Source organism: Symphalangus syndactylus, chromosome 2 (assembly GCF_028878055.3).
Source record: "Symphalangus syndactylus isolate Jambi chromosome 2, NHGRI_mSymSyn1-v2.1_pri, whole genome shotgun sequence".
NCBI classification, from domain to species: domain Eukaryota; kingdom Metazoa; phylum Chordata; class Mammalia; order Primates; family Hylobatidae; genus Symphalangus; species Symphalangus syndactylus.
Window position 1 is genome coordinate 94,534,859 of NC_072424.2, and position 15,882 is coordinate 94,550,740.

Genomic DNA, 15,882 nt, shown 5'->3' on the forward strand with positions numbered 1-15,882 from the left:
TCCCCGACTTATGATGGTTTGACCTATGACATTCCAACTTTACAATGGTGCAAAAGTGATACACATTAATAATAAACCATACTTCAAATTTTGAATTTTGATTTAAAAATTCTTTATAACTTTATTCTAACATAGGCTTTGTGTTACACGACTTTGCCCAATTGTAGGCTAAGTGTTATGACTATGTTTACGGTAGTCTAGGATAAGCTATAATGCTCAATAGGTTAGGTGTATTAAATGCATTTTTGACTTACAATATTTTCAACTTACTGATGGGTTTATTGGGAAATAACCCCATTGTAAGTTGAGGATCATCTGTATTCCTCACAGTTTTGGAGGCCAGAAGTCCAAGATCAAGGCTCAGACAGATTTAGTGTCTGATGATAGCCGGTTTCCTCATAGACAGTACATCTACCCTCACATAGTGGATAGGCAAGGCATTTCCTTTGACCTTGTTTTACAAGAGCACTAATCCCATCATCAGAACTCCATCCCCATGATGTAATCACCTCCCAAAGGCCCCACTTCTTAGTGCCATCACTTTGAGGGTTGGGTTTCAACACATGAATTTGAGAGGGACAAACATATTCAGGCCATAGCATCAGCTTAAGTAAAAAGAAATCGTTGAGCCAATGGGTTAGAACCCTTTCTTTTCCATCATGGTTTGTGGAAGAGGTAAGCTAATAGGGCAATAAGCTGTCTACTGTTGAGGCAGCAGCTTTTGGGATAAAAGGACCACTGAGAAGTGGATTTTATTTTGATAGGCAGATTGGGAAAGATGCCATAGAAGGTCAGTTCTTGGTAGGAAGTTGCTGTGGTTGGCACTGCATACAACTAATGAAGTCAGCATCTTGATACCAATCCTGTTCCTCCAGTTCTTTCCTAGATATGAAAAGCTGGGACCTAGACCCTGCTGAGCAGTGGTCTAAATGACACAATTACCATCTCTTCTGCCATATCTATCCAGAGGGAAGGCATGTCCAGAGAGCAGGAATCTTCTTCAGGAGTATAGAAACAAGTGCAGACCATCTAAATGAGAACAAGCAAAGCCAAATTTATTTGGAGCTTACAATAGCAAGGGAGTCAGCCACCATCACTTGCATTTGTCAGAGACTCAACGGCAGGCAGAGGAGTGGGAAAGCTTTATAGTGGAAAAAAGGGAAAGTTTCAGGTATGCCAATTCAAAGCTGTTGGCATGGAGAAGCCGCAGGTGGGCTAATTAAAAGCAGGGCATCCTGTGTAATTATTAAGGGGTGGGTAGATATTTGGCTCTCTGTAGCTGGCCTTGAGTTGGAAGCCCAGACAAAAATTAGAGAAGCTGTCAGTTATTAATCACGTCCTGGCCATTTGGGGTAGATTCCTACAAGGGTTATTGCTTGGCTTCCTGGACTGGTTGCTACATATAGTAACCTGATTTCTTGGACTGGTTACTGGACATAGTAGGTTGCCTTCCTGGACTGGTTGTTGAAGGTTGTAGGTTAGTGTTCTATTTGTATATATTCTCTGGCCATTGTCTATTTGAATTCAGTCTCCCAGGACGGAGGAGTAGGGAGGAAATAAGAAAGGGATAGGGTGGCCAGGTGATTAAGGCAAATAAACTCCTATCAATACTCCAATAGTCCTGTTGTCAGAGGCGTTCGAACCAGAGTGACTCCAACTTGAACAGGTGCTGGGTAAAATGAGGCTGTGACCTACTGAGCTGCATTCCCAGGAGGTTAGGCATTCTTAGTCACAGAAGATTGGAGGTCCACACAAGATACAGGTCACAAAGACCCTGCTGATAAACAGGATGTGGTAAAGAAGACAGGCAAAACCCACCAAAACCAAGATGAAGACAAAAGTGACCTCTGGTCATCCTCACTTCTCATTATACGTGAATTATAATGCATTATCATGCTAAAAGACACTCCCACCAGCACCATGACAGTTTACAAATGCCATGGCAACATCCAGAAGTCATACAGTCTAAAAGAGGGTAGAACCCTAAGTTCCAAAAATTGCCTGCCCCCTTCCTTGAAAACTCATGAAAAACCCACCCCTTGTTTAACATATAATTAAGAAATAACTGGCCGGGAGCGGTGGCTCACGCCTGTAATCCCAGCACTTTGGGAGGCCAAGCCAGGAGGATCACGAGGTCAGTAGATCCAGACCATCCTGGCTAACACGGTGAAACCCTGCCTCTACTAAAAATACAAAAAATTTCCAGCTACCCGGGAGGCTGAGGCAGGAGAATGGCGTGAACCCGGGAGGCGGAGCTTGCTGTGAGCCGAGATCGCACCACTGCACTCCAGCCTGGGCGACAGAGTGAGACTCCGTTTCAAAAAAAAACAAAAAACTATATACTCAGTTCAGCAGCCCAAGCCACTGCTCTGCCTATGGAGTGGCCATTCTTTTGTTTCTTTACTTCTCTAATAAACTTGCTTTCACTTCACTATATGGACTCATGATTGGCAACGCTTTCCGGTAACACTGCCCAGGTTTCCTTTGTCAAGCATGCCTTTCTCAGCCCTACACACCCACAGTTAAATAATCCCTTCTCTCCTGTTTATTTTTCAACTATTGAAAATAGCAAACATCTTAAAACAATTTGTCTTCATGTTTTTCCTCTTAAAAAATTGCAAACGTCTTCTGGGCAGGATTCATGTATTGTTTATCTTATTTATTCTCTTCCTAGCATTGCATCTGGAACACAGTCTGTTTTCAATACCGTTTGTTGAACTCCAGGGTAGATTACAGGGCTGTGTATTATAATCTACAGTACTTTAGCTGAAGTTACTTGTTTATTGGTGATACATTGTTGTCAAAAATACACACATGTGGCTGGGTGTGGTGGCTCATGCCTGTAATCCCAACACTTTGGGAGGCCGAGGCGGGTGGATCAGGAGGTCAAGAGATCAAGACCATCCTGGCCAAAACGGTGACACCTGGTCTGTACTAAAAAGACAAAAATTAGCTGGGCATGGTGGCGCATGCCTGTAGTCCCAGCTACTTGGGAGGCTGAGGCAGGAGACTCGCTTGAACCTGGGAGGCGGAGGTTGCAGTGAGCCGAGATCGCGTCACTGCACTCCAGCCTGGTGACAGCGCGAGACTCCATTTCAAAAAAAAAAACAAAAAAACGAAACAAAAAACCACAGATGTTATAGAATATAAAATTATAAATGACAAATTACAAAGCTTGAAATAAAACGAGCAGAGCATATAAAAGAAAATGAAGCTGAAGAAAACGTGAGCTTCTCTATACACTCAACAAGGCTGCGATTTTTACCATCTTTTTTGCACTGTTGTAGCCCCAGTAATGTATCTAAAATGGTACTTGACACAGTTTATATCATTAAGAATGTATGCATGCACGCACGCGTGAAGAATGAATGAAAGGAGGTCGTCCCTTTGCACACTCGGAGGTCTACGGGCCGCAGAGTACCTACAGCATGGCCACCGCAAGCGCAACTAAAATCCAGGGGTTGTCGCAGGCACAGGCTCCTCCTTCGGTGGGTGGGGCGGAGGCGCGCACTTTCTCTACGCCCCACTGCTAGGATGTGCGGCCACGACTCCTCCTCCTCCGCCGCCGCCGCCGCGTCGAGTGCAAGGGCTTCTGGGAGCCGAGCCTCGGGGTCTCGGAGAAGGGGCGCAGGTGGCCGCCATCTTGGATTGAGAACTGGGTCGCTACGCTTCACGCCAGGGGCGGAGTGGCGGCCCTTCTGTTACCCGCCACACACGTCGCCGCTGGGGACTGGGAAATCAGGGCATCGGAGAGTGCCACATTAATGGGTAAGTTGGAGTGAACACGGGCTAGGTTGGGGGAGCCTCGGGTTTGGTCCCTTTGGGAACTACTAGTTCCGGGGGCCACGGTTTTTATTTACCCCTTACTTTGCGAAGGTCTCTGGAAGCTGGCGGTGCCGGGTGTTTCTCATGTTTTCCCCAGGGCGACAGCGGTCGCGGGGGCGTGGCAGCCGGACCTTTCCCTTGCGGACGCGAAGGCGTGGTGAGTTCAGATTCTTTCAGCAGGTCCTCAGAAGGAGTGGTGGGCAGGTGGTCTCATCTTCGCCGCCCCGCCTCACCGTTTCCCAGTAGTTCTTTTCAGTTAATGGAATTGCTAAACGTTGCCACTCATACCTGGTAGCCAGCAGCTGTGTCCAGCAGCTTATGGAAATTCCACAGTGTCCAAAGAAGAGACAGGTTCCATCCCGAGGGCCTTCTAGCCTCGCCCTCTCCATCTGCCAGCCGCCCCTCCTCCACCTGCGTGCAGGTGCCTCTAGTGCTCATTCCCGACGACAAGGCAAGCCTGGGTTCCACGCTTCTAATAGTCGGGCAGCTCCGTTCTAAGATGAAAACTTAGGTTTTCATCGATAATGCATAGGAGATGGAAGTATTTGAAAGCTGTGAAATGACAGTGATACGTCTAAAGAATATGACATTGGCGGCGGGCGCGGTGGCTCACGCCTGTAATCTCAGCACTTTGGGAGGCCGACGCGGGTGGATCACGAGGTGAGGAGATCGAGACCATCCTGGCTAACACGGTGAAACCTCGTCTCTACCAAAAATACAAAAAATACAAAAAAAATACAAAATAATAAATAAAAATAATACCAAAAATACAAAAAAAAAATTAGCCTGGCATAGTCATGGGCGCCTGTGGTCCCAACTACTCGGGAGGCTGAAGCAGGAGAATGGTGTGAACCCGGGCGGCGGAGCTTGCAGTGAGCCGAGAGCGCGCCATTGCACTCCAGCCTGGGCGACAGAGCGAGACTCTGTCTCAAAAAACAAAAAACAAACAAACAAAAGAATATGACACTGGCATTTTCTTTTGAGCTTTTTAGACACGTTTTTTAAAAAAAGACAAAAACACTAATGATTTATCTCTCAATTACAACACCCAATAATGACTCATATTCTGTAGGAAAGTGGCTTTCTTGGTAGGTCAGGAACAACTCTGTCCCTCCAACCTAAGTACTGCTTGTTTGGTTGTGAGGGCTCTCTAGTTGGCACTTCCCCCGCTTTGTGCAGTCTTTTACTTTCACTAATGAGGCGCCCAGCCCCATGGAAATGAAGGCTTTACTGGCATAAGAAATAATGTCGATTGATATTAAAGAAAATCATAAGTTCAGATTCTAGTTATTTGCCCAACTTAAACATGGTTTTTCTAAGAGCCGTTGAAAGCTTATGAATGAAAAAAAATTCCTCTATTCTGTAACTTTAAAGTGCCGTAATAACATTTCTTATACTTAATTTTTATGAGACCTCAGCCTTTGAAGTGCAGCCTTTAAATTTATTTTTCAGTGAACGAAACAATCCCATTGGATGGGGCCCCTTTAGAGATAATTTCCCTTGGTTTATTGTCCCCTTTAAAGCAACTGCAGTGAGGATGGATGCAGGTGTTAAATCTGAAGCCGGAAGTCAGTAGTAGTGAAGAAAAAGGAACAAGTGATATATGAGTTGTTGGGGCTATATTTTATTTGGCTAAAATTTATGCTGAACAGATACAATGTGGTTGCTTGGATTAATGGTCTCATAAGTAGCGCCTTTGTGTGTGTGTTTGGTGGGGCACAAGGTGATCCGGTCAGATGTGGTAAGAAAATATTAGAACTTCTATTTGTTTACCTTTTAAAACTTTCATTCTTAAAAATTTCTTTTTTTTGTGAATTTTATGCTAGAGTAGTATATTAGAATAGTAATGCATGTATAGAAATAAATATATTGAGGATGAATGCACAAATACATTTTACGTATGTAGAATGTGTGATTGAAAACGTTTAGAGCCAGTGGCCCAGAATATGCCACATATATAGGTGATAAATATTTTAAGAGTTTTATTTCCATGAGCATTTTATTTTACTTAAATATTTTATACGTATTGAGTATAATTCAACAACTAAACAACTAATACTGTGGTCAGTTTGCTCTGTAATGAACTCTGATCTCTATTTTTTTCCTTTTAAGAGTCTAGCTTTTTATAGATACAAAATAGAGAATAATACCAAACATTGTTATTAGTAAAGTTGTGTTGAGCAGTTTCCCTCTTTTTTCTTTTTTTTTTTTTTTTGAGATGGAGTCTCACTCTGTGGCCCAGGCTGGAGTGCAGTGGCATGATCTCCGCTCACTGCAAGTTCCGCCTCCCGGGGTTCATGCCAGCAGTCTCCCTCCCGGGGTCTCCTGCCTCAGCCTCCTGAGTAGCTGGGATTACAGGTGCCCGCCACCATGCCAGGCTAATTTTTTGTATTTTTAATAGAGATGGAGTTTCACCGTGTTAGCCAGAATGGTCTCGATCTCCTGACCCCGTGATCCACCCGCCTCGGCCTCCCAAAGTGCTGGGATGACAGGCGTGAGCCACCGTGCCCGGCCTTTTTTTTTTTTTTTTTTTTTTGACAGAGTCTTGCTCTGTCTCCCAGGCTGGAGTCCAGGCTGGAGCGATCTTGGCTCACTGCAACCTCTGCCTCCTGAGTTCAAGTGATTCTCCTCCCTCAGCCTCTGGAGTAGCTGGGATTACAGGCTCCTACCAGCATGCCCAGCTGATTTTTGTATTTTCAATAGCGATGGGGTTTCACTATATTGGCCAGGCTGGTCTTGAACTCCTGACCTCAAGTGATCGACTCTCCTTGGCCTCCTAAAGTGCTAGGATTACAGGCGTGAGCTACCCTGCCCGGCCATATTGAGCAGTTTCTAATGGTATCTATTTGTAGGTGCACATAGTATTGTTGAATCTATTAAATATTTTAAAGGAGGAATTTTGGTAAATTAATCATGCATTTCTTTTCAGTCATTCTCAAGTCCTCAGCCCCTCCCTTCTACCTTGAGCTCCACCAGTAGTGAGATTTGTCTCACTATCTTTACCAGTGACATAATTACCAAATCTGATGCCTGATATGGTACTTGGATTATTACAGGCACTTTTATTTTCTGGATGAATCAATGAATGAATAAACCAAGTGGCCTGTTTTCAGTGGTACTACAACTTAAATATTCCTTTATCTTTTGAACTCCTTTCCTTTGCAGGACTCTTATTTTCTTCCTTATTCTTCTACTTCTTCTGACCTTCTTTTTGGTTTCTTTTGCTCTTGCCTTTTTCCACTAAAATATGATTGTCCCCAAGATTTCTCCTTTGGTCATCATTCTTCTGTAGCTCTACATGATACCAAATGATCACTCCAGATCCCTGTCCTGAGTTCTGATCCATATTTTCAACCATCTATAGATCAAAGCCTCCTACATGTGCACCAAGTACTATACATTTAACATGTTTAAAACCAGAGTCACTATACACTTATTAGAATGGCTATGACTAACAACAGCAACAACAAAACCCCTTACATTATCAAGTGGAGACAGGATGCAAAGCAACTGGAACTCTCATACATTGCTGATGGGAATGCAAGATGGAATACTCACTTTGGAAAGAAGTTTGGCAGTTTCTTATAAAGGGAAACATAAACTTGCCGTATTATCCATCAGTTCTACTCCTAGATATTTACTGAGTGAAATGAAAACTTATGTTTACACAAACACCTTTACATGAATGTATGTAGCACATTTATTCATAACCTCCCAAAACTGGAAACCACCCAGATGTTCTTTAACGGGAAAACTGATAAACCGTGATATGTCCCTACAGTGGAATAACAGCAATAAGAAAGGAGAGTTGATAGATGCCAACAACGTGGATGACTCAAATACCGTGCTAAATGAAAGAAGCCAGATTTATTTTGTTGGTTTTGTTGTTGTTTATTTTACCTTTATGCTTGGGGCACATGTGCAAGTTTATTGTATAGGTAAACTCGTGTCATGGGTGTTGTACAGATTATTTTGTCACCCAGGTACTAAGTCTAGTACCCAATAGTTATTTTTTCTGCTTCTCTCCCTCCTCCTACACTCCACCCTCCGGTAGGCCCCCAGTGTCTGTTGTTCCCTTCTTTGTGTCCATGTTTTTTCATCATTTAGCTCCCACTTATAAGTAAGAACATGTGGTATTTGTTTTTCTGTTCCTGCATTAGTTTGCTAAGGATAATGTCCTCCAGCTCCATTCATGTTCCCACAGAAGACATGATCACATTCTTTTTTGTGGCTGTATAGTATTTCATGGTGTTTATGTACCACATTTTCTTTATCCAGTCTGTTATTGATGGGCATTTAGGTTGATTCCATGTCTTTCCTATTGTAAAAAGGGCTGCACTGAACATTCGTGTGCACGTGTCTTTATGGTAGAATGATTTATATCCCTCTGGATATATACCCAGTAATGGGATTGCTGGGCCAAATGGTAGTTCTGTTTTTAGCTCTTTGAGGAATTGCCACACTGCTTTCCACAGTGATTGAACTAATTTACATTTGTTTTTTGACTTTTTTTCTTTTCTTTTTTGAGACATGGTCTCACTGTTGCCCAGGCTGCAGTGCGGTGGTGTGATCATGGCCACTGTAGCCTTGACCTTTGGGCTCAAGTGATTCTTCCACCTCAGCCTTCCGAGTAGCTGAGACTATAGTCACATGCCACCATGCCTGGGTAATGTTTTGATATTTTGTTGAGACAGGGTCTCACTGTGTGGCCCAGGCTGGTCTCGAACTCCTGAGCTCAAGCGATCCTCCTGCCTCTAGCTCCCGAAGTGCTGGGATTACAGGCGTGAACCACCATACCTGGCTCTTTTTGACCTTTTAATAATAGCCATTCTGACTGGTGTGAGATGGTATTTTATTCTGGTTTTGATTTGCATTTCTCTAATGATAAGTGATGTTGACCTTTTTTTCATATGCTTCTTGGCTGCATGTATGTCCTTTGAGAAGTGTCTGTTCATGTCGTTTGCTCACTTTTTAATGGGGTTGTTTGTATTTTTCTTGTAAATTTGTTTAAGTTTCTTATAGATGCTGGATATTAGACCTTTATCAGATGCATAGTTTGCAATAATTTTCTCCCATTCTATAGATTGTCTTTTACTCTGTTGATAGATTCTTTTGCTGTGCAGGAGCGCTTAAGTTTAATTAGATCCCATTTGTCAGTTTTTTCTTTTGTTGCAATAGCCCCTTCGTGATGAAATCTCTGACTATTCCTGTGTCCAGAATGGTATTGCCTAGGTTGTCTTCCAGGGTTTTTATAGTTTTGGGTTTTACATTTAAGTCTTTAATCCATCTCAAGTTGTTCTGTATATGGAAGGGGTCCAGTTTCAATCTTCTGCGTATAGCTAGCCAGTTATCCCAGCACCATTTATTGAATAGGGAGTCCTTTCCCAGTTGCTTCTTTTTGTCAGTTTTGTCAAAGATCACATGGTTGTAGGTGTGTGGCCTTATTTATGGGCTATTTTGTTTCATTGGTCTATGTGTCTGTTTTTGTACCAGTACCCTGCTGTTTTGGTTACTGTAGCCCTGTAGTACAGATTGAAGTCAGGTAATATGATGCCTCCAACTTTGTTCTTTTTGCTTAGGTTTGCCTTGGCTATTCAGCCCCTTTTTTGGTTCCATATGAATTTTAAAATAGTTTTTTCTAGTTCTGTGAAGAATGTCATTGGCAATTTGATAGGAATAGCGTTGAATCTGTAAATTGCTTTGGCCAGTATGGCCATTTCCACGATATTGATTCTTCCTATCCACAAGCATGGAATGTTTTTCCATTTGTTTGTGTCATCTCTGATTTCTTTTAGCAGCGTTTTGTAATTCTCACTCTAGAGGTCTTTCACCTCCCTGGCTGCTATATTCTGAGATATTTCATACTTTTTCTGAGAAGCCAGATTTAAAAGACTACATGCTGTATGAATCCCTTTTTCTGAAATTCAGGAAAAGGCAGAACTGTAGGGGTGGAGAATTAACTTTTTACCAGATGTTAAGGGTCAGGGAGGGCTAATAGGAGCAGCTTGAGGGAGTTTTTGGGGGTGACAACTGTTCTGTGTCTTGATCGTGATAGTTACATGCCTGTACATTTGTTAAATTCATAGAAATGTATACCAAAAGAGTGATTTTTACTAAATATAAATTTAAAAATAAAATAATGGAATTCATTATTTTTGTCTCAGAAACAAGCTGATATGTAAACACAACAACCACTACTCTGATCCTCTATCTGTATTCTCTGTCTTATGTTATCTTGCCATACTACTCAAATGGCTTAGTTAAAAACCATGGAGTCATCCTCAACTCCCTTTTCTTCCTCACCAGATATCTGTTAACGTTCATCTGGTCTCTAATTTTTACTGAATCAATTTCAGAAATATTTCTAGAATCCAACCTGTCTTCTATGTTTTCATTGTAGTAACTTGTTTAGTTCACGCCTTCAGCATCTTTCCTATTTCTCTCTCTCAACTGTGTAGAACAACCTTTTCCTTAATTTGTTTAATTCTATTCCTTAGGATCAAGTCCAGATTTCACAGCTGCATTATAGGAACCATATGTCCTCTAACCTACCTTTATAGCTTTATGTTCTGCCATGCATCCTCATTTTGGACACACTTAGTCTCTTACTGTTCTTGGTTATGCAAGGCTTCTTCAAAAACTTTGCCTTTGCATATATTCCTTCTGCTTGAAATGCTTGATTCTCCCCATTTCTCTTTCCTGCTTTTCCTTTAAGATAGGGTACCCATGAAGCTTTCAGAAGTCCCTAAGGCACAATTAGTTGCCGTATCTTCACTGCTCTCACAAGACTTAAAGCATGTATTTTAGTGTACTGCTTACAATAAAATTTGCCAATTCGTTAGTCTGTCTCTTCAATATCAGGGATGGCAGACAGATGCCAGCCTCTCCTTCTCTTGTGTTTACTTCATAAGCTAATTGGTCACAACATTGTCCCTGGTTGGACATGGATAGGTCCTCTGAATTTAACAGAATAACATACTGGGTACTCACTAATTATCTAATGTTAAACTGAAGTTGGCACCGTGCTTTAGGCAGATTTTTTGTGTGTGTGATGTGTAAGTCCAGAATAGGTTATAATATCAGTATTTTAATATTCCTATAAGATAATATCAAGATATCAATACTGTTACATTGTTAAAAAGTTTATAATTCACTTTCTAAAACTAGCACATATATTTCAAATCTGAAATATATTTGCATATATTTTATGTATTTATAAAGTATGTATATAAATGTTAAGTTTTAAAACACATTTGCAATAAAACTACTTAAAAATAAAGTATACATGTATTTTAGTATTTCAAAAGAACTAATTATACTGGAGTACTAAAAACTGATATTGTAGTCATAATTCAAGTCCTGACCCTTGTGGCCATAGCTCTTAAGGCAATGTCTTCAGTAAGTGAAAGAAGCTAGACCCCAATAAATATTTGAGATGTGCTTACTGGAGCCTAATATCATATTTCATTAAAAATGAGATACTTCAAAGCTGGTTATTTCTTGATCTAACCAGAAACTGTAATTTAGAAGACTTTTTTTTTTAACCCAAATAATTCATGATTATTTCCTGACAGTAATTATGTTTCAGAAAGGTTAAAACACTGTGGGGGCTAGGGAGACAGGAAAGGTTGTTGCGTCTTGGAATCAATAAGATAGGGTAAACTTTGTCTTTGTTTAGACCACAATTATTTGTTTAGGGTATTATTTCTAAAATATGTGGTCATTTTGCTCTAATCTTGATGTGGAATTAAGGGAATGTATTCTTTGTACGTAATTTTCAGAATGGGTTTTGTTGACCTGTTAATCAGTGAGCCTGAATTTAGTTGCTAGATTAAGTGTCTCATGTTGTTTTGAGAGAGTGAGTTATCAGTGTCTGTTTTCTTTTCTCCTTCCTTTAAGATGCCATGGCTAGTCCAGGGAAAGATAACTATAGAATGAAAAGCTATAAGAATAAAGCCCTAAATCCTCAAGAGATGCGTAGACGAAGAGAAGAAGAAGGAATACAGCTTAGAAAACAAAAAAGGGAAGAACAGGTAGGTGTGTTTAGCTATTTAATTTGGTGTTTTTTTAAAATTTTAATTGTTTGCTAATTATTGGATAATTTTAAATGGAAATGTTTTAAGAAATTGAATATAGCTAAATCTATTATTTATTAGACTCCAGGCATCATAATTGCAAATTTGTGAAACAGGACTCTGTGCTACTTTTAGTCACTGGGAGAAATGGATTTTCTGTTTTATCGATAAACCTGTTGTGTTAATTATATTTTTACCCCACTGCTAAGAAATTTTTCCTCTTGCATCTATTTAGATCACTTCCATTTGTCATTGTAAAATTTGCCCCTTAAAGAAACATTAATTATATATTATTTGCTGCTTTGTAGTTTTCATAATTCTTGCCCGTAAGTAAGTTATTGTCTTCTTCCCATGCTATTCATACTGTTCCCCCATTGTCTTATTAGCCAGATCTCTGTTTATACTTTGCATATGTGACATAAAGAATATAAAATCATTTAAGAGAGTACATCTCGACATTTTTTATTCCAAGATGTACTTAAATGTAGAAGTATTTATAAATAAGTAAAAGAATGTGGTTCTCACACATGTGAATTAAAACTGATGTGTGAAAAGGACTAGCAGTGAAGAAAGTAGAAAAGGCCTATTCTGTTCTATTCTATTCTGTAAGTAGAGATGGGGTCCTGCTATGTTGCCCAGGCTGTTATTGAACTCGTCGCCTCAAGCAATATTCCTGCCTCTGCCTCTCAAAGTGCTAGGATTACAGGCATGTAATAGGCAAGGCCTATTTCAGAAATATGATAATGATTTCTCTTCTCCCTATCTACAGCATCTAATACAGTCCTTCATACATTATAGTAGGTACTAAAAAAATCATGTTGAATAAATGTTTAAAAGGAGGATTGTTTACATATTGAAGAAGAACAGGCAGGGAGTGCTGGCTCACCCCTTTGATCCCAGCACTTTGGGAGGCTGAGGTGGGCGGATCATGAGGTCAGGAGATCGAGACCATCCTGGCTAACACGGTGAAACCCCGTCTCTACTAAAAATACAAAAAAATTAGCCGTGTGTGGTGGCTGGCGCTGTAGTTCCAGCTACTCAGGAGGCTGAGGCAGGAGAATGGCATGAATTCGGGAGGCAGAGTTTGCAGTGAGCCGAGATGGCTCCACTGCACTCCAGCCTGGGCGACAGAGTGAGACTCCATCTCAAAAAAAAAAAAAAAAAAAAAATGAAGAACCATATTTATTTAGCTATCAAAAAGAGTATAACCAGATTTTGTTTTCCTCAAATTTTGATTTAGGAAATGTAGAGTCATCCCTTGGTTCCAGGATCCTCTGCGGATATCAAAATTTACTGATGCTCAGGTCCTTTATGTAAAATGGCGTGATATTTGCATATTACCTGCACACATCCTCTTGTATATTTTAAGTCATCTCCAGATTACTTATAATATCTAATACAGTGTAAATGCTATGTAGTTGAGTTGTTATACTGTGTTGTTTTAAAATATGTATTATTGTCGGGCTCAGTGGCTTATGCCTATAATCCCAGCACTTTGGGAGGCCTAGGTGGGCGGGTCACCTGAGGTCAGGAGTTGGAGACCAGCCTGACCAACATGGTGAAACCCCGTCTCTACTAAAAATAAAAAAATTAGCCAGGCATGGTGGCGCACGCCTGTAATCCCAGCTACCCAGGAGGTTTAGGCAGGAGGATCGCTTGAACCCAGGAGGTGGAGGTTGCAGTGAGCCAAGATCATGCCACTGCACTCCGGCCTGGAGACAGAGCGAGACTCCGTCTCAAAAAATAAAATAAAATAAAAATAAAGTAAAATAAAATATGTATTACTTTTTATTTTTGTATTTTTTTGTTGTTGTTGATTTTTAAGAGATGAGGTCTTGCTGTGTTGCCCAGGTTGCCCTCCAATTCCTGGGCATGTGCAACCCTCCCACCTCAGCTTCTCAAGTAGCTGAGACCAGAGGCACGTGCTGCCATGCTTGGCTTATTATTTTTTATTGTTATTATTATTTTTGATCCAAGGTTGGTTGAATCTGGGAATGTGGAACTCACAGATATGGAGGGCCAACTGTACCTATAAATCTCCTTTAGTGAACTCACCATGTTTCTTTCTTCTTTTTTTCTGCTTCATTTTTATCTGCTCCTGAATTAATAAGCATAGGACTGTCATTCCTAAGAATTGTTTTCTATTCCTTGTTAATCAGATATACTAAATCTGTTAATGTATCAGATGTTATCTTTCCTATGTAACAGATGTGCTTTTTAAGTTTTCTTGCAAAAATTCTTAGATACCTCATAAACCAGTGTGGAAATATGTGCTTTTTTAAGTGCTATAAAATTACTATGTGTATTCCACTTACAGGCTTACCGTTGGTAAAAGATCTGAGATTCAAAGTGACGTGAAGTAGTCTGTGCAGCCAAAAGCTAGCCCAGAAATTTGACTTCTCATAAATACCTTAGATCTTCCTAGTATAATGATTGGGAAATACTCAAATATTCAGAATTTTAAGTTATAAAATTGATAGGGTTTTTTTGTCCACTCAAACGAAAACATGGAATTCTATGGCAATTTAATGTTTTACGGAAAGCTCAATGTGTAAACTGATTTCTCTTTATTACAGTTGTTCAAACGCAGAAATGTCTCTTTGCCCAGAAATGATGAATCTATGCTTGAAAGTCCTATACAGGATCCAGATATTAGTTCCACTGTACCCATTCCAGAGGTATACTTTACCAAAATATATTTCAAATTATACCTCAATAATTTTAGCAATAGTATGTCTAACAAATATTTATGCATGCAAAATTATTCATGTAAAATATGTAAATGTTAATTATATTTTTGTGTGTGTGTTTTAGGAAGAAGTTGTTACTACAGATATGGTTCAGATGATTTTTTCTAATAATGCTGATCAACAGCTAACAGCAACACAGAAATTTAGAAAGCTGCTTTCTAAAGGCAAGAATTATTTTCAGTATGCTTATTTGATATTATAGGATTTTGTAGTAGAGGTTTATTTTATTGTTTTCTTTTAATTTTAAAATACCTTTCTTTGCTAGACACAGGTGTTATATTCTCTGTAAAATATATTGTAAGGTAACATCCGTTTTTGAACATGATGTTAGCAAAGTAACATGTTGACTGTAGAAAAATTGTAAAAACATAAAAGCAGTTAAAGAGGCAAATATAAAAAGGTTAATCCTGCTGCCAAGAAATAAGATTAGAGATACATATTTTTTAATTCTTGTAGAAATATTTTTCGGACATGATTTTTTATTTTAATTTGTATTTTTTTATTTTTTATTTATTTTTAATTTTTTTTATTATACTTTAAGTTTTAGGGTACATGTGCACAATGTGCAGGTTTATTACATATGTGTACATGTGCCATGTTGGTGTGCTGCACCCATTAACTCTTCATTTAACATTAGGTATATCTCCTAATGCTATCCCTCCCTGCTCCCCCCACCCCACAACAGGCCCCGGTGTTTGATGTTCCCCTTCCTGTGTCCATGTGTTCTCATTGTTCAGTTCCCACCTATGAGTGAGAACATGTGGTGTTTGGTTTTTTGTCCTTGCGATAGTTTGCTGAGAATGATGGTTTCCAGCTTCATCCATGTCCCTACAAAGGACATGAACTCATCATTTTTTATGGCTGCATAGTATTCCATGGTATATATGTGCCACATTTTCTTAATCCAGTCTATCATTGTTGGACATTTGGGTTGATTCCAAGTCTTTGCTATTGTGAATAGTGCTGCAATAAACATATGTGTGCATGTGTCTTTATAGCAGCATGATTTATAATCCTTTGGGTATATACCAAGTAATGGGATGGCTGGGTCAAATGGTATTTCTAGTTCTAGATCCCTGAGGAATCGCCACACTGACTTCCACAATGGTTGAACTAGTTTACAGTCCCACCAACAGTGTAAAAGTGTTCCTATTTCTCCACATCCTCTCCAGCACCTGTTGTTTCCTGACTTTTTAATGATGGCCATTCTAACTGGTGTGAGATGGTATCTC

The 15,882-nt window shown here is 40.0% G+C and overlaps 1 protein-coding gene across 3 annotated transcripts in view; it reads left to right on the forward strand.

Annotated features, from left to right (window-relative positions):
- The first annotated feature begins 3,547 nt into the window (after nt 1–3,547).
- KPNA5 (karyopherin subunit alpha 5) overlaps nt 3,548–15,882 on the forward strand; it is a 57,061-nt gene continuing 44,726 nt past the window's right edge. The window contains exons 1-5 of one of the 3 annotated variants that reach the window (XM_055262317.2): nt 3,605–3,768; nt 3,877–3,982; nt 11,725–11,858; nt 14,477–14,578; nt 14,715–14,814. In XM_055262317.2, coding sequence (XP_055118292.1) covers nt 3,910–3,982; nt 11,725–11,858; nt 14,477–14,578; nt 14,715–14,814 — 409 coding nt within the window. In that variant the 5' untranslated portion in view covers nt 3,605–3,768; nt 3,877–3,909. Of the gene's footprint in view, nt 3,983–11,724; nt 11,859–14,476; nt 14,579–14,714; nt 14,815–15,882 lie in introns of all 3 variants that reach the window. The other 2 variants (XM_055262333.2, XM_063620599.1) reach the window with 2 other exon arrangements.